This window comes from Sinocyclocheilus anshuiensis, unplaced genomic scaffold (assembly GCF_001515605.1).
Source record: "Sinocyclocheilus anshuiensis isolate Anshui unplaced genomic scaffold, SAMN03320099.WGS_v1.1 scaffold1433, whole genome shotgun sequence".
NCBI lineage: Eukaryota > Metazoa > Chordata > Actinopteri > Cypriniformes > Cyprinidae > Sinocyclocheilus > Sinocyclocheilus anshuiensis.
In genome coordinates, this window is record NW_015549681.1 from 347353 (window position 1) to 366556 (window position 19204).

The window sequence follows — 19204 nt, forward strand, 5'->3', positions numbered from 1 at the left end:
ATATAGCACATGCTACACTTTGACAGGAGAAAGATTAATGCACATATATATATATATATATATATATATATTTTTTATTTATTTATTTATTTATTTATTTTTAATCTAAGCTCTGCAGCTTGAGACGGACCGTTAAGGAAGTCCTGCTCCATGGAGGAAGTGATGCTGGTCAGGTGACTGCTGTGTTCCCTGCAGTCTTTCTCTGCATCCTCCCAGGTGTGTCTGCGAGGAAACAGACGGTAGCAGTGACCGTGAAACTTCTTCCAGCCGTGTTCACAGCCCTCTGTGTCTGGAGACAGAAAAAGACATCACTGGCAGGGTTATTATAGTTAATTAAAACTAAAACTAAAACTTAAAAAGTGTTACTTGAAATAAAATAAATATTAACTTAAATAAAATATAGAAGAATCAACATTTCTCATTTAATTTAGTTTTACTTTAGGGACTAAAACATATGGAAGCTTGTTTCAGCCACAAGATAAAACAAACAAACAAAGTAAATAGCAACTTCTTATCTCACAATTTAGACTTTTTTTTTTTTTTTGCAATTCTGAGTTTCTATCTTGCAATTCCAAGTTTATCTCTCAAAATGTAATATTATTAATTAAATAAAAAAATAAAACATCTGAATTGAGATAAAGAATGTAAATATAAAGAGATGTAATCTCAGAATTCAGAGGGGGAAAAAAGCAGAATAGCAACATGTAAACTCAAAATTGCATGAAAGAATTGTTTATTTCTTGCAATTCTGAGAAAAAACTTTAACTAAAATTCAAATGAAAACAGAAAATATACATTTTAAAAAATCTAAATATTAATAAAAACTATAGTATATCAATGATAATAGAATAATAAAATATTGCCAACATACTTTATTCAGAACGAGCATCAGGAATTTTTTCATATGCATGAATCAATTCAGTTTATTATCCTAAATTCCCATAATCTCTCTCTGTGCTAGTGTTTCTGCGGCTTCATCAGATTAACCTTCATCAAAACATTAAAAAACCCTGAAAACTCTGTCTACCTGGCGGGTTAGTTAAGAGGCATCATATAACCGCTCGAGTGTGTGTGTGTGTGTGTGTGTGTGTGTTCTGTGGTTAAATCTGAATGAAGGCCACCAGAGACCTGCTATTAAAGCAGCACACAGATGTAATTAAGTCTCTATCAGTGGAGGGGCAGAAGAAACACTGAACACCAAGGTCCAATGAGTGTGGATAATGAATGAGGGGTAATGTACAATCAGCCTGTCATTACTGTAAAATAAACGCCCTGAAGGGGTTTATTTTGTGATAATGACCAGCTGACTGAACATTATCCTGCTTATTAAATGGATACTTATGAAATAAATAAATGGAAATGAAACATTGATATGAGTGTAAATGATTGGAGTGTGGAGTCATATGAGAGACATGAAACTGACAAATATATAGTGTCAATGTAGACTGTAAAAAAAGTTGTAAATAAAACAAAGATTATTGGAGTAAAATGAACAAGAAAATATTATTTTAGTTTTTTATTACTTCAAAATTTCATGTTACTTGCATTATTTGTAATAATTTGTGAATTTGACTAGCAATTTCTACAAAATCCTACACCATTTTTTCAGTGTACACACAATAATACGGTATAATGAAAAAAAGCAACAATACTGTTTGTACAGATATAGTGCATTGCTTTTAAAATACCAATAATAACCAGAAAACAATTATGCATAATGCAGGACTTTTAATTATAAAAAAGCCCGAAATACACAGGGACTCTTATTTTGAAATGCCTATGCTTTAATTCTTCCAGCTGCTTATTTAAATAGGTGTGAATATGCATATGCAATATATGCAAGGTATTACTGGATATGCAATATGTTCACTTGATAAACTTGCATACTGCAAATGCAATATATTAACTTTGGCCATAAAGTAAAGGGGGAAGTGAAGTCTACGGCTCACATTTTTAAATTTAAGACTTTAAAGAACCCATGCCTGTATGTTCAAACTGGTTCAACAACACTTCATTGAAAAACTTTAAGAAATGCATATTCAGAAAGTTAATGAAAAATACTTCCCGAGCAAGACGGCTGAACAGTCACTGTTGTGCTCTATTGGAAACATCTCAGATTAAACACGAACATGCAATGGACTGTGAAATGAATATCCATCAGCTACAGACGCTATCTAAATCTCTACAGCAGCATAACTATGATGAAGCATCTTCTAAATACACACACAATAATGCGTCTGATACAGCGCTGTGACATCACACTCGTGTGAAGTCCAGTTCTGTGCCATCAGCCAACAGCATTATTAGCAGTAATGCATCATCGTTAGAGTCGCTGTCACCATGGGACTCAGAGGAGGGCGAGCGGATGCTTATGAGTCTGCAAAACCACTGAGATTAGTGCCACAATGTGTTACAAAGAGAGAGAGAGTGGTCAACATAATGAAGCATGCACACCACACCTTTGAGACGCCGACAAACAATGTAAAACACTAATGAGAGGAATGAAAAGACCTGGCAGAACTCGCTGGACTCGACATCGTTTGTTTTCTTTGCTAATATTACTAGCTGACTCCATTCACATTGCTATTTTACTTATTTGACCGATTTTTGCACAATGCGAATTAGACATTACTGCATATTGCATATGGAAAATAATATTAATTTGAAAGATTTTTGAACATTGTGAATATTCGATATTTGCAAGATATTATTACATATGCAATAATAATCTGACAGATTTGTGCACGATACAAATATGTATATGCAATTATATGCAAATTTGCATGTGCAATATATTCAAAAAAAATTAGCATATTGCATAAGTAATATATTAATTAGATTTTTGCACAGTGCAAATATGCATACGCAATTTATGCAAGATATAACTGCATACGACATAAGCAATTTATTAATTTCACAGATTTTCTGTGATTTTGTCAATAATTTGAATTTCACAGATTTTCTGAGATTTTGTCAATATGCAAATGGAATATATGCAAGCTATTACTGCACATTGCATTTGCAATATATTAATTTGAATTATTTATGCACAAAGCAAATATGCATATGCAATTTATGCAAGTTAATACTATGTATTGCATTTGCAATTTAATATTAATTTGACAGATTTTTGCACATTGTGAATATTGAATATTTCCACGATTTAATTGCATATTGCAATATATTAATTTGACTATTTTGCACAATGCAAATATACATATGCAATATATGCGCACAAAAATTACTACATGTTTCGATATTTGCAAGATATTATTACATATGCAATAATAATTAGACAGATTTTTGCACGATACAAATATGTATATGCAATTATATGCAAATTTGCATGTGCAATATATTCAAAAAAAAAAATTAGCATATTGCATAAGTAATATATTAATTAGATTTTTGCACAGTGCAAATATGCATACGCAATTTATGCAAGATATAACTGCATACGACATAAGCAATTTATTAATTTCACAGATTTTCTGTGATTTTGTCAATAATTTGAATTTCACTGATTTTCTGAGATTTTGTCAATATGCAAATGGAATATATGCAAGCTATTACTGCACATTGCATTTGCAATATATTAATTTGAATTATTTATGCACAAAGCAAATATGCATATGCAATTTATGCAAGTTAATACTATGTATTGCATTTGCAATTTAATATTAATTTGACAGATTTTTGCACATTGTGAATATTGAATATTTCCACGATTTAATTGCATATTGCAATATATTAATTTGACTATTTTGCACAATGCAAATATACATATGCAATATATGCGCACAAAAATTACTACATGTATATCCTCCTGACAACCAGCTATGGAGTTTTGTCCTCTGTAGATATTACAAATATGCATATACAATATATTAATTTGACTTATTTTTGCACAATGCAAATATGCATATGCAAGATATTTCATACTATACATGCAATACATTAATTTAGTAAATTTGCATCTTGCATATGCAATATATTAATTTCATGAAATAAAGTAAAAGAAGTAGTGATGTCTATGGCCATTAGAGGCTTGGATCAGAGTAAACAGCTTCAATTCCCTTTTAATTTCACTGAAGTTTTGTATACTTTATTGTATGCATCATTTATCAGCTTCATGTACTTGTATATATCATATATGCATATCTCCGAAGAATTAGAAATGATGCAAAACTAAGTCAAATAAAGTAAAAGAATGCACAGTAAAGCAAGTAATATTAGCAAATAAAATAGACTTTGGCATACAAATAGAATTTATGCAGTGAACGTGTTTCTGAAATCTCCCACTTTGACCAGTTAAAAAGTGCCTAAAACCCTTCTAAAACCAGCATGACCAGTGGAAACCAGCTTGGTGAGTGAAGCTTTACAACAAGGATAACCATCACAACGGCTGACGGGCAATGAGTGTTTCTGATTGGCTAAAATAGGCTGGGCCACTCCCTTTTTCTCCTTAGGACCGTCACAGAGCCACTGATTTCACTGGTACTCGAGATATTTCATGTGTGCTGCTCCACAAGCATCACTTCCAGCACCTTTAGGCTGCCTTAAGAGGGATTTCCCAGCAGGGAACGGCTTTCATTTGAGTGGAATATGAGTCGGGTTGCAGGAAAGCATCGGATAGAGGGATGTTTGCACATGTTTCTGAGCTCATGTTCAGGCTCGGGCATCTCACCTCTCTCACATCGGTCTCCGCTGTAACTCGGCAAACAGAGACACACAAACGAGTCCTCTTTATCGATACAGGTGCCGCCGTTCTCACAGGGGTTCGACTGACAGTCATCCACATCTGAAACAACAATCGTCACAGAGTTAGAAAGCATCACTCAGGAGTCTCTCTGTGTCCCACAGCAAAACTACTTCTCAGCACTTCTATTTAAATATTAACTTGCTCTCAGATGTTTCTCCCAAAGTTCCCTAGTAGAAATAAATTATACACATTAAGATTACTTGGGTCTTTTCTCTGTAAAAACACGGACTTCAGAAAACATCTACATACATATGTATATTCATATACAAACCCATTTTGTGTTATTGTAAAGTAAAACTATAAAAAAAACACACACTTTTTGGTAACTGAAATAAAATGAAATATAAATATCAGATAAAAAGTCTAAAAAAAAAAAGTAAACTTAAAAGTAAAAAAATGAATTTAATAAAAATTACTACAATTAGAAAAGCTAATAACTTGGCTAATAACTTAAATAAAAATAAATTAAAGCAGCTATATATAAATAACAAAAAACTAATCTAACCTAAAAACTAATAAAAATGACAAAAACACATGAAAAATCATCATATATATAATGACACAGACACTAGGGAAATTCATACATTCTTTTTCATTACACAATAATGTAATATTACACACTAAATTCATTCATATATGTGCTGCAGGATGTTTTAATTACCCATAATGCTCACTGACCATCAGGTCAGACCGCTGGTCACTGAAAATTGTGATTGGAAAATCTGCTGTATGTCATAATTTACATAAGTATAATAGGGATGGCGCTAGTTCTTTAATCTTCATTTTTAATTAATCTGCTATCTTTATTTACATCATTATAATGCTGGTCTGTTTATAGTGTAACTACACAAAACGCAATTCATGTTTTAAAGCATTACTGTTCCACTACCATTCAAAAGTTTGGGGTCAGTAAGACGAAAGAAGTCTCTTCTGCTCACCAAGACTGCTTTTATTTGTAAAAAAAAAAAAACAGTAAAATTGTGAAATAGTGTTACAATTTACAATTTAAACTAGCTGTTTTCTATGTGAATATCTGTTAAAATGTAATTTATTTCTGTGATCAAAGCTGTATTTTCAGCATCATTACTCCAGTCTTCAGTGTCACATGATCTTCAGAAATCATTCTAATATGCTGATTTGCTGCTCAAGAAACATTTCTGATTATTATCAATGTTGAAAACAGTTGCGCTGCTGAATATTTTTGTGGAAACTGTGATACATTTTATTTTTCAGGATTCACAGATGAATAGAAAGTTCAAAAGAACTGCATTTATTTGAAATAGATATCTTTTGTAACATTATAAATGTCTTTACTGGCACTTATGATCAATTTAATGCATCTTTGAGGAATAAAAGCCTTAATTTCTTTCAAAAAATCTTAAATTATTATAATGTTTCATTAGAAACCTTACTTTACCACAGTTAACAGGTGTTCAGTAAACCTCCTTAACCATGGTAAAACCAACACTCAACACATTTACACTCATTCAGAGTAATAAACTGTATGAATAGGATGCCATAATGTTTACAGAAGCAAGCAGTGCTGTCAGATTTCATTAAAACCAGGAGAAACCGATAATTCTGAAAACGTGCCCACACAAACTCCCACAGGCATCATATGATGCCTCCTGATGAAGAAAGACACTCACGATCCATGATGAATGAAACTCTAACTCAACCACAATCTCCTTTGAGGCCCGACGCTGTCAGAAACTCTCCTGAGTCTCATCTGGAGCTCACGGTCCGACTCGAGCAACACCCATCATTTCAGGATTGGCTCGTAAAGACTTAAAAGAACAGTTCTCACACACACCCACACACTCTCACACACCCACCCACCTACACACACACAAACACCCACACCCACACCCACACCCACACACACCCACACACACACACACACCCACACACAAAGCAAGAAAATTCACTCCAGGCCACAACTGATCTCAGGTAGATAGACAAATCTTTATTATAACTCTTATAGAATTTGTTAGCTGCATCCGGGTTACAATGGATTATAACAATATATTCATAATAGAAACATCATCTTATATGTCTATATATAATTATAATATATTCATATTTGTATCTATTTACAATCGGTACATGTGGCCATAGACATTAGTATGGACATAAAGACAATGTGAGACTCTAAAATGGACCCTTCAGATTGAACATGTAATTGTTGTTTTTAAGAGCATAACTAAAACAAAAAACATAAAAAAAAAAATGTGTTACTTGAAATAAATGTAAACTAAAATAAAATAAAAAAACTTATAAAAACTTATTTTATTTCATCTACTGTAGTTTCTAAGGCAACATTTCTCATTTTCGTTTAGTTTTAGTTTAAGTAAAATAACTAAAACTAAGTAAAATAAATAAAAATGAATGAATACAATAGTGTATAAAGTGAAAACAGAAAATCTAAAAATAAAATCAAAACAAAAACTATAATAGTATGTCAATAATACTAAAACATCACTGGAATATAATGCACACATAGACTATTTAATGTTGTTTTTAAAAGCATAACTAAAACAAAAACCATAAACATTTGTTACTTGAAATAAAAATAATAAAATATTAAAATAATAAAATATAAAAAAAACGTAAACGTATTTTATTTCAGCTATACTGTAGTTTCTAAGGCAATATTTCTCATTTTCATTTAGTTTTAGCTTAAGTAAAATAACTCAAATAAGAAAAATAAATAAAAATTAATTAATACAATAGACATATTTAAAAAAAAAAAAAACGAATAAAAATGTCAAAAACACTACTAAAACTTTAACTAAAATTTAAGTGAAAACAAAATATAAAAAAAGTATATCAATGATACACTGAAAAAAAAAATTTCATTCATCCAATTAAAAAAAATGTAGGGTAATGATTCACATCTATATTTTTTAACTTGAGCCAATGAAAAATAAATAACTTGCCCTAAACAATATTTTCTATGTCTATGAAAACTATTTTATAAAACCTGGCACATAGTATATTTTTCTTGTTGAAGAAAGTCAATTCATTTAAATTTTATTTTTGATCCAAACAAAAAATATAGATTTAATCAAAACAAAAATTCTCATTTAAGAAATGTATTTGTATAGTTTTCATAAACATAGAAAATATTGTTTAGGGCAAGTTATTTTTCATTGGCTCAAGTTAAAAAATATAGATGTGAATCATTACCCTACATTTTTTTAATTGGTTGAATGAAACATTTTTTTTTCAGTGTACTAAAACAGCACTGGAATAAAGTGCACATGTCAAGACTATTTTATGTTGTTTTTAGAGCGTAGAGAATAAATCACCGTCACTGCACGGAAAAGAGCAGCTCTGAAGAAGAACTCAAGACATGCAGGTTTGAAGCAACATGAGGGTGAGTAAATGTAAAAAAACCGTCCCTTTCAAACCTCACAGACGGCATAGGACTGTAGATCATAGAGCGGTAATATCAGGAGGTTAAAGTGAGCCGACAGAGACGTGGAGTGCTGAAGAGTCATTTAGCGTCTGTCACAGGCCCGTGTAAGCGCTTTGCAGCTCACGGTCGTACAGGATTACTCACCAGCAGCAGTTTATAGGACATTAATGCAGACGTTTCCCAATATAGCAAACACTTCTGAGGCTCGGCGTTTGTCAGGCTTGCAAAAAAGTTGTCATCAGAGGAGCTTGAAAAGACGAAGCAGAAAGACTTAAAAGTTTGTGTAACGCGTCAGTCACAAAGTCCCAAACTGCTGCTCATAAACTTCTTGAAGTTTTTAGGCTTTGTGGATATCAGACGAGCAGAGGATCATGGGAAGGCTGTATTCGGAGCTCAGGATGTTTTGAGAAACTGAATGCAAGATTCGCCTCTAAATATCACATTAAATAAGTGAACATTCATCAGTAAAAAAGGAAAAGCACCTACTGAGGTCATATTCTGTTTCTTAAAGACTCGCAAGGTACTTCTGCTCCTCATGAATATTTGAATCGGCTCATAGATTATGCAGATGGTTTCGCCGCGAGTCGCTCTGAAAGAGCCCATGAGCCTCTGAAGAGTTTCCCTATCACTGCTCTGCTCACATCTCAGTCATGAACACGAATCATACTGCAAATCTACAGCATATACGTCCTCAGAGAGAAGAAAACACACAAACGAACAAAACACTCTCATCATCTCCTCACTCTCTGCTTTCTTTCTTCTGTTGAACAGAAAGGAGACATCAATGAAAGACTGTCATCTCCTTGAAAACGAAAGTCAGTCGTAAAGGTCTGGATGAACCATTATATTCAAATATCTACCTGAAACGTTTGTCACCAACCCAACATGCTAGTCTATAAGGCCATTAGATGTATCATTTAGTCATAATAAAAGCACAAACTGAATTAGCATTGACCTTCATCTCATCGTTGTCGTTTCTGTCTCAGAACACACTGCAGTAAATGTGAAGAGGTCAACATAAACCTGTCAACCTTCAACCCTGACCTTTGACCCCCAAACGCCCACCCTTGTGTCTCACATGATGGACTGCTTGACCTCTGACCTCAGTATTGACCTCTGCCTATAAGGCAGCTGGGACAGAATCCTTCTCAATAACTGGATTTGTCAAAAATGCAGCCTTTAGTCAGAGAAAGTTTTCCGCTTCTCAGATAGAAAGTGAGCTCACGAGCGTCTCATCTAGAGTTTCAGAATAGATCTCAACAATGATTTGCTAAAATACTGGAAAAAGCTGCTCCGCATTCGTTTTATAGATCTAAACTCTTGCTGGTTATTGTTAACTAATACTAAAACCATAAAAATACTTTTCAGTAATTGTAATAAAGCTAAAAAATAAAAGGAATACATCAAATATTATAACTTAAATTAAAAAAAACAAATAAAAATGTGTATTATAATAAGTATTAAAATTTCTACAACTAAAATGTAAATAAAATAAAGCTAAAAATGCAAAAACAACTGAAACTAGACTGAAAATATAAAAATAAAAGCTAATTCGAAACATTAATAAATACTATTAATAATAAAATAAGACTGTACTGGATGATCATTTGTGTTTATTTCTCCTAAGGAATTTTTGGAGGAACATCGGAAACAAAGCTGAACATTTTCTTCTAGTTATACATGCAGATTTTATGACATGAGTGTGATTTTAAAATATAAAGCTTCAACATTTATTATTTTTTTATGGCCTTTTATGTTTGATTCATGTACTTTCAGAACGCTTCCAGATATTAGTGATTACTGAAAGACTTTTAAATCATTTTAAAGAGATACAAAAAAACAATTTCAGTTCTAAAAAATCGATCAAAATTTTAAAGTTTTCCAAGACCTGGGAAACATGGGATCCTTGTGCACTCATGCTTGTTTTTGTGTGTTTTGGGATGTTAAGATAAACTGCAGGCTTTTTTTTTTATTCTTGATAGAAACACTTCTTAAGAACATGCAGTCTTCTCTTTTTACACTTCTTTATAACAAGTAAAGTGCAAATGGACAAGATTAAACACAAATTCCCCACTGACACTTTGACTATCACGTGTAAAAAAAAAATTACACATCCACTTGTGCTAGTGTGTGCAGGAACACATTTCTGTCAAGGGTTTTGAAGGAATAGTTCACCCAAAAATGAAAATTAGCTGAAAATGTCCTCACGCTCAAGATGTAGATGAGTTTATTTCTTCATCAGATGTGGAGAAATGTAGCATTGCATCACTTGCTCAGCAGTGAATGGGTGCCGTCAGAATGAGAGTCCAAACAGCTGATAAAAACATCACAATAATCCACAGCACTCCAGTCCATCAGCTAACATCTGGAGAAGACAAAAGATGGATGGCCAAAATAGTCCATAATCCATAATTAATGCTGAATCAGGAGAGAAATCTGCACAGATCCAGCACTGTTTACAAGCCAAAACAGCTCTAAACAGATGCACTTTTTCACTGCAGGAAGCGCTATTATGGATTATGGACTCATATTTTAGCCAGAAGCGACGATTTAAAGTCCAAAATGGCTTAATGATGGATTTGTTTCAGCTTTTGTCTTAAGACATTAACTGATGGACTGGAGTGCTGTGGATTATTGTGATGTTTTTATCAACTGTTTGAACTCTCATTCTGACGGCACCCATTCACTGCAGAGCATCCATTGCTGAGACACTGATGCAATGCTACATTTCTCCAAATCTGATGAAGAAACAAACTCATCTACATCTTGGATAACCTGAGGGTGAGTAAATGTTCAGCAAATTTTAATTTTTTGGGTGAACTGTTCCTTTAAACTCTGGATTTGCTCACCGATTTCACAGCTCTCTCCTGCGTAACCCTGCGGACAGAAGCAGCGGAAACCCTCTCCGGGAGGAAGACACGTCCCTCCGTGCAGACAGCTGCATCTGTCGTCCACTGCACAACAGAAAACACACACACACACACAGTCTGGTGTCAGTGACGCTCTGGAGGTGATCCATCACAATCTGTCTGTGATTATAAAGCTGGCACACACTCGCAAAAAAACGTGACCCTCTGAAAGACATCCACAGCGAGTCCTGAACGGCCTAATGAGAGTTTAGACACACGTCAGCGAGGTTCAGGGACAAAAACCTGCTAGATGAGTCCAGTTTTCCAAACATCATCTGTCTTACATTAAAGCACTGGCAAGTTACTGACAGAAACGAGATCTGAACGTTTACCTGGTGCAAAACACGCTGCCATAAACACTAATATCAGCAGTAATAACAGTGATGCTTGGCTTAGACATTTAAATGCAATTATTGTTTAGGTGTGAGATATGAATAAATTAATCGAAATAAAACCGAAATTGCAATATGGCTAAGTGCGATTATCAAATAAATATATGCACTACATGAACAAAAAAGAGAAGCTTTAAGATCTCAATGGTGTAATGTTTGAAAATGATGAAATTAAGACAATTAAGATAATTATTATTAGTATATTATAATTTTTTTATAAATACATTATTTTTTTCAAATATTACAATAGTAATATACTTTATTTAGTAATAATAATAATAATTATTATTATTATGCAAATATATTTATATTAAAATAGAATTATTATAAAAAACATAAAATTATACAAATATAAAAAATATTAAAAAGTTTCCAGGCAGCTACAATTATGCTTTTAAGGAAGAACTATACTGCAAAACATTTATTATTTCAGTATTTTTTGTTTTCCAGTGCAAATATCTAAACATCCATAAAACAATCTACTTGAGAATCAAAATTTAATCAAAATGACATAAAATATTAAGTCTTGTTTTCTGAACAAATTATCAAAATTATGCTTAAAACAAGAGCAAATATCCGCCAATGGGGTCAGAAAATTTGACTTAATTCAAAGAGAAAAATTATTTGTTCTTGTTTTAAGTATAAACAATAATAATAGCTTAATAGCTTGTCATATTGCATCTCAAGTAACTGTATCTTATTTTAAGAATGTTTACATCAAGACAAAAACACTTTTGCAGTGTAATCATTGGATCTGAAAAGAGATCTTTCAAAGATCTTCAATATCTTTCAAAAGTCACATCTGCATGTAAAGAATATATTCCAATAAAGTGAAACTATCAGTATTTATCATTTATAGAGCGACAGCAAATGTAGGTCTATTTGCATTTTCCAAGAATTGAGGAATGTTTTACTTTATTTCAGACGTGTTGCATGCTGGTCTATTAGTTTTAGATTCACTCCTAAATGTCACATGAAAGATGAGCTGTGATTGGTTAGTTTCCATGTCAGTCAATTTAAGTGGGCGGATCTTGAGCAGAATAAGCTGCAGAGTGAAGCAGACATTCTGATGACATTCAGTCTGAACACACAACACTATGCTTTCTCTAGAGTCTCTCTTCATTATGCCTCACACACACACCTCAGCTCTGTGTGTGTGTGTGTGTGTGTGTGATCATTGAGGCTTGTAATAGGTTTCCAGCAATGAGTTTCAGAGAAGGGCTCATTCTAATACAGCACTGAATGAGTTTCACCGCTGACCTGCGCTGTGACAATATCACCTTACTATATATATATATATATATACAGACAGACAGAGAGAGAGAGAATCGAAGACGCAGCAGGCAGAAAAAGTCCGTTCACAGAATCAAGGTCATATACAGTACGTGCTATAAGTTTAAAGACAGTTCATCCACACATTCAGTCATCATTTACTCGTGCTGACCCAAACCTTATTTCCTCCAAGGAAAACAAAGGGAGGCGTTTATATTATCTAAGTTATTCTTTATCATAGAACGACAATAACTGATGAAAAAGTCTTTTGTCGAGCAAAAAAAAATTTTTTTTTGTAAATTTAGAGTGAATAATGTTACATTTCAGTCTGCACCTCGTCACAAGGACTGAAATATAGCATTTGGACTATTTTTATGATATTTATACGGTGCTTTTTGTCATTTTTGGAGATTGACAGCCTCTGGTGACCAATCACTTTCATTGTATGGAAGAGAGCAACTCAGATATTCATCAAAACATCTTTTGTTGTTTTTGCATAGATTTAGAAAATCACATAGCAAACAGGCCTTCACATTCCCCTTTTGCGATAATTTTTTTTAAATATATTTTAATATATTTATTATTATACTATATATATATTTGAAATATTTAAATTTTAAAATGTGTGTGTGTGTGTGTGTATATGTATATGTATATGTATACAGTGGGTACGGAAAGTATTCAGACCCCCTTAAATTTTTCACTCTTTGTTATATTGCAGCCATTTGCTATATATTGTTATATATTTATATTTATTTATTTATATTTATTATTTAATTTAACTTTTTAATTTTAAAATGTATTATATGTACTATATATGTGTGTGTGTGTCTGTTTTTTTGCATTATATGCATAAATATGCTTGTATGCTATTTTCCAGATAACAAAATTGATGTGCACATTTTAAAACTGATTTAAAAAGTTTGTCATAAAAAAAATAAAATAAATGTTGTTTTCCACAGAATTCTCCAGAATTTTCCAGAAGTCACACAGGTTTGGAATGATGACAGAATTTTCGCTGGGAGTCTTTCTGCAGGAATACTGAACATAAACAGCTCCAAATATTATAATAATACAATTTACAAAGGTCACAGTCCAGGATCGGTTCACTGTTACTATCATTTACATCACTGAACGTGAAATTCTGTGTGAATTAACGAGCCACTCAACCAGTCGCGTGAGTTTAGAGCGGGACTATCAGTTTAATTCTATTTCTTTTCTTTCTCTCTGTTAGCCTGTCTTTTCCTCTCTGTCTCTTACATTGAAGGGCTTTATAAATACTTTTCTCCTGGATGCACTCAGGCTCTGTTGTCATGGTAACTGTGCTGAGAGCACCTGCCAATCATCCTCTCACTCTGCAGGCCACGCCCCCTCATCCATTCATTACAGCAGCAAACCATCGCTTCAGCCCTAATTGGTTCGTTGGGTGTTTTGGCCACAAATGCAAATTAGCCACATCCTTAAGGTCACACCAGCAGGGCATGATGGGATATACACAGAGAACTATATGTGACGCGACACTGTATAATTGCTTTGTGAGGTTAAGAGGGCAACTGCAAATGTGCGAGGTAATTTTTAACAGAGCGACATGCAAATATTGCATGATGAGAGAGAAAATAGAGTGTGATAATCATGTCAGCATCAGGATAAACAATTACCCATCAGGCAGACTGATTTAATTCAGTGTTTACACAGCTGCAAATTTAGTTACACATCATCAAATTATCACACCGTGTGCTGAAATCACAACAGCAGCAGCGGAGGACACACATAATCTTCCTCAAAACACTTATATTCAGATATTACTAACACGCCGCTTATAATTAATACAAAAACCCTGTTATTTAGATTAAAATATCACACTTCAACAAATACAGTATTTATACTCATGAAGTAATTGTGTTGATCTTACGAAATAAAACTGATCATAACAAATCGTAAGCTTCAGACCAGTGTTATTTTAGTATCACTGATATACTATAATAGTTTCTATTCATATTTTTGGAATTATTCATTTTTATTCTTATATTTTTCGTTTTCCTTTTAATTTGAGTTAAATTAGGTAATAGATTTGTGGATGTTTTTCTCTTTTTCATTAACTGTTAAAATATATATATTATGTTAATTTTTATTTAAGTTTTAGCCTTAGTTATTTTAGTACTTTATTAGCTTTTTTTAATATATATATATATATATATATATTAGTAATAATTAACTAAATTTGTGTGTGCTTTAGTCATTATTAACTAAAGAAAAATGAGAAATGTTGCCTCGGTAACTATCTGAAATACATTTATTTTAATATTTTTTCATGTTTAAAATATTTTAAGTTAAATATTTCTATTTTAAATAAATTGTTTTATTTCAAGTAAAAAAAAAAAAAATGATAAAAACTATATTATTAGTATTATATTATTTCTTTAAATACTCTTTCCGTTAAACATTACAATGGTAACTTTTTTTATTTGTTTAATATTTTTATTTAGTAATAATAATAATAATATAAATTATTATTGTTGTTGTTATAAACATAATTCTTATATTTATATAACAATATATTTAATACAAAAATAACTTGTTAGTTAATAATAATAATATTAATTGCTTGGTTTATTATTATTATTATTATTATTAACAACAACAACTACAGTTTTTAAATAATAATAATAATAATCTTATTATTATTATTATTATTATAGTCAAGCTGAAACAGACCAAAAAATGCTGGATATGATGTGTCTCATTACTAGTTAAGCATCACTAACTATTGCTCAGAGTCGGAGTTAGTGATCTGATCAAAAACACGTATTAAAACACTGGTGTGTAACTGTTGGTGCTACAGATGTGAGCGTGTTTCCTCCACATCCCTCGTGTCAATCAGTACAGCCCACAGGCCTCATGTGATTGACAGCTGCTGTAACACTGAAGGTCAGATCCGGCCTTCTGCAGGATGACAGACGGGAGACGCCAGAGACGTCAGTTTGTGTCAGTCCCACTGCTTATAACACCAGCAGCTAAATCCATCCTCATGGATGTGATGGCTCTGGTCCGAACCCTTGCTGTCTGTCTGAGGTGAAAAAGCCAGTTATGTCTGGTTCACTATCCTTGTGGGGACTCTCCATAGGCGTAATGGTTTTTATACTGCATAAACCATATTCTATCACCCTACACCTAAACCTACCCCTCACAGAAAACTACTGGCATTTTTACAGACAACTCAAGTCCCTATGAGGTTTAAGTCCCCACCAGTATAGAAAAACATATACACACACACACACACACACACACAATCCTAAACATACACTGAATTTACAACACTGAATTAATGCAGCAATGTGATACTTAGAACCATTACTTAAGATTATTTTCAATAGTTCAGAGATGTCCAAAATCTCCCTACCATTTTTTTGGAGATAAATAATATACTTAATTATATTCTTATATAACATAACATAACATAATATATATATTCCATGGTCTGTCTGAATACTCGATTCTGATTGGTTGGCAGGTATGCATTAAAACCGTTTATTACACAGCTCTGTAGAATACTTGATTCTGATTGGTCAGTCGTGACATTCCGAGGTGTTTTATCCCTCGATAACAACCGGTAAAAACTAATAACACAGGCTCATCCGGGTAACTGAAGTCGGCACTGTACTCTTGCTAGGAACTGTTTTTTCTTGGTGGAAGCTTTGCTTTTGTTTAGCTATTAAAATATTATAACTCAATTCAAAATTGTGTAGAATTATATCATTATGTCATCCTGGTCTCGCGGACTCGCTCTCTCGTTTCATACAAACGCAGCTGCTGCCATTCTGCGACGATAGTTTTGTACGCTGTAATGGATTATAAGATAACTAACAAACTGGTAAGATTTTAAAACATTTTCGTCTTAAAACAATTATTTAATTATGTCATCCTGGTATCGTGGACTCGCTCTCTCGTTTCATACAAAAAAAGCTGCTGCCATTTTGCGACAATTGTTATGTACACTTTAATTGATTATAAGATAACTATCAAACTGATAAGATTTTAAATGAGTTTAGTCTTAAATCAATATCTTTTATCGCCTAAATTATTTATGTGGTGAAATGTTGTGCAATAAGTGGTATGACTGCACCGTATCCCTTAAATTTCCATCTAGTTTGAACTTGCCACTTGCTAGCAACTACTTTCTTCACAGAAGCTTTGCGTTCAAATATTTCAACTCAAATCAATATTTCATGTCTAATTATTTACTTATGTGGCAAGTAGCTGTGTAATAAGCGGGATAATGTACATCCAGCCGGTTGTTATCGCTGAATAACCCCCTTCAGGGTGATACAAGACCCCTCCGCTTAGTGTCGTGATCACCCTGTCGGGAGTTATTCTGCGATAACAACCGGCTGGATGTACATTATCCCCTACATAATGCACAGGTAGTTCCAAGTCAGTTTATTCACTGTTTTATATGAATGCGCTGCTTTAATTGATGCACACACACACACACACACACACACACACACACACACAGCAAGGTAAAATCGAAGTAACTAAACAGCTTCATTGTTTGTAGAGAGAGACGCGCTGACACAGGTCACACACACAACTGTCATCTCTCTATCTCTCGATACATCGATCGATAATTAATTCAGATAAATGCTATAGTTCATTCAAATAAATGTGGTCTTACCGCACTATTTCATCTCTGTGTCTGATTTGAAGCGGGCAGAATGCTACAGCTAATGAGCCGTAACTGACGAAAATAACCGTAATTTTTACTCTTCCGGTTAAATATTGCGCTGCAAACATCATAAACAGCTTTAAGTTGTCAATGCTGGCAAATAACCATGGTATAAGCGGGATAATGCACAGCTAGCCGTGCATTATCCCTTACTTAATGCATACCTGCCAGCCAATCAGAATAGAGTATTCAGACAGACCATGGTATATATATATAGAGAGAGAGAATATATATATATAGCGTTAATTAAAATATATATAAAATGAGAAATATATTAAATTATATATTTAATGCTTAATTTATATGAATCATTATATATTATATTTATACTATAATTACACATGGTTATAATTACATATAATATTTATATTTATACTATACATTATATTTTTTAATATTATACTTATATTAATCATTATATATTATACTATGTTCGAAGGCTGTAAATCAATGAAAAACATTTAATCAAATTACATGATGTGCTCATTAATAGATCAAATTACATTACAAATAAAAGCACATGTCAATATTTTCTGGTAAAATCCATAAATGTAAAATATTGTGGCAGACTAGTGATTGAATAGACGTAGACTGTGTATCATCTAGATTAGTCAATATATAGTTTGTTTTATTTCATATCAATGAACAAAAGTTCATCATTGGCCTACAGTCCACAACAATGCAAATGTAAGTTTTATATTGTCTCCTGGCACTTTTTAAATGATTCATGAGAAAGTGAAGCAGACACATCATGCCACGAGTCATTGAAAAGTAATAATTATCTCCCATGTCCTCACTAATTATCATGGTTTGGTTGCTATGCCAGACAATCAGCAGAACTGCTGTGGAATCTATTTTTTGTCTCACCAACATCCATCTTCACATCCAAATATCCCTAACCGGCCATAAGCCTCTTCACGATAACAGCTCTCACTATTATAAGCAAATCTGTGGGAGCGGCACTCATTAATATTCATGAAACCAATATGAATATTCATTTGGGTGAGCTTTCACATCATCAAAGCCAACAAGAGTCTCTTGTGTCCACCCACCTGCCACATCTGATTCACAGATTATTAAAAATATCTTTCTTATCAACAGACTGTATAAAACTGAGACGGACCACCAGCAACTGCAATGAATGGGAGAAACTGGAAGTCCCGCCTTCGAAATACAACAGCCAATCAGTCTGATGCTTACTTTTAAGCTTGCATTCAGCTTTTGCTCTACTCTGCACTTGTGCATTAGCTGTTCAACTTGAAATACACAGTTCTTAGCACCATTTAAGGGTTATAAACAGTGTTTGACACCATTCATGTCAGATCTTTAAGAGAATTTGGCAGGAAGTTTCGGTATTTCCATTGCAATTTAGGCAATTACATGGAATTTTATATGGCAGCATTTTCCCATAGAAAACCATTCTAAAGAAATGCTTAATATGGCAGAATGTATTAAAACCAAATTCAGTATTCATCTTATTAATAAAACATATTATATACAAGCAAGCAGATGAACACAGAATATGAACGCAATGTGCAAATTGTCACGTTAAGTTTTTTCCCATAGAAAACCATTATAAATAAAGTACTTAATACAATTTAATACAGTTTAGCACATTGCGTTCATATTCCGGGTTCTTCATCTTTTATTTATATAATATGCATCATCAATAAGGTGTATATTCTGATTTTGATCTTTTAAAATCACTGTATGAGAATATTA

At 32.9% G+C, this 19204-nt stretch overlaps 1 protein-coding gene across 1 annotated transcript in view; it reads right to left on the reverse strand.

The window, feature by feature from the left end:
- Positions 1–19204, reverse strand: part of LOC107660387 (neurocan core protein-like) — a 72915-nt gene that overhangs the window by 5622 nt on the left and 48089 nt on the right. The window contains exons 9-11 of the mRNA XM_016449668.1: positions 11033–11137; positions 4688–4801; positions 131–289 (exon numbers count right to left, since the gene is read on the reverse strand). Coding sequence (XP_016305154.1) covers positions 131–289; positions 4688–4801; positions 11033–11137 — 378 coding nt within the window. The remainder of the gene's footprint in view (positions 1–130; positions 290–4687; positions 4802–11032; positions 11138–19204) is intronic.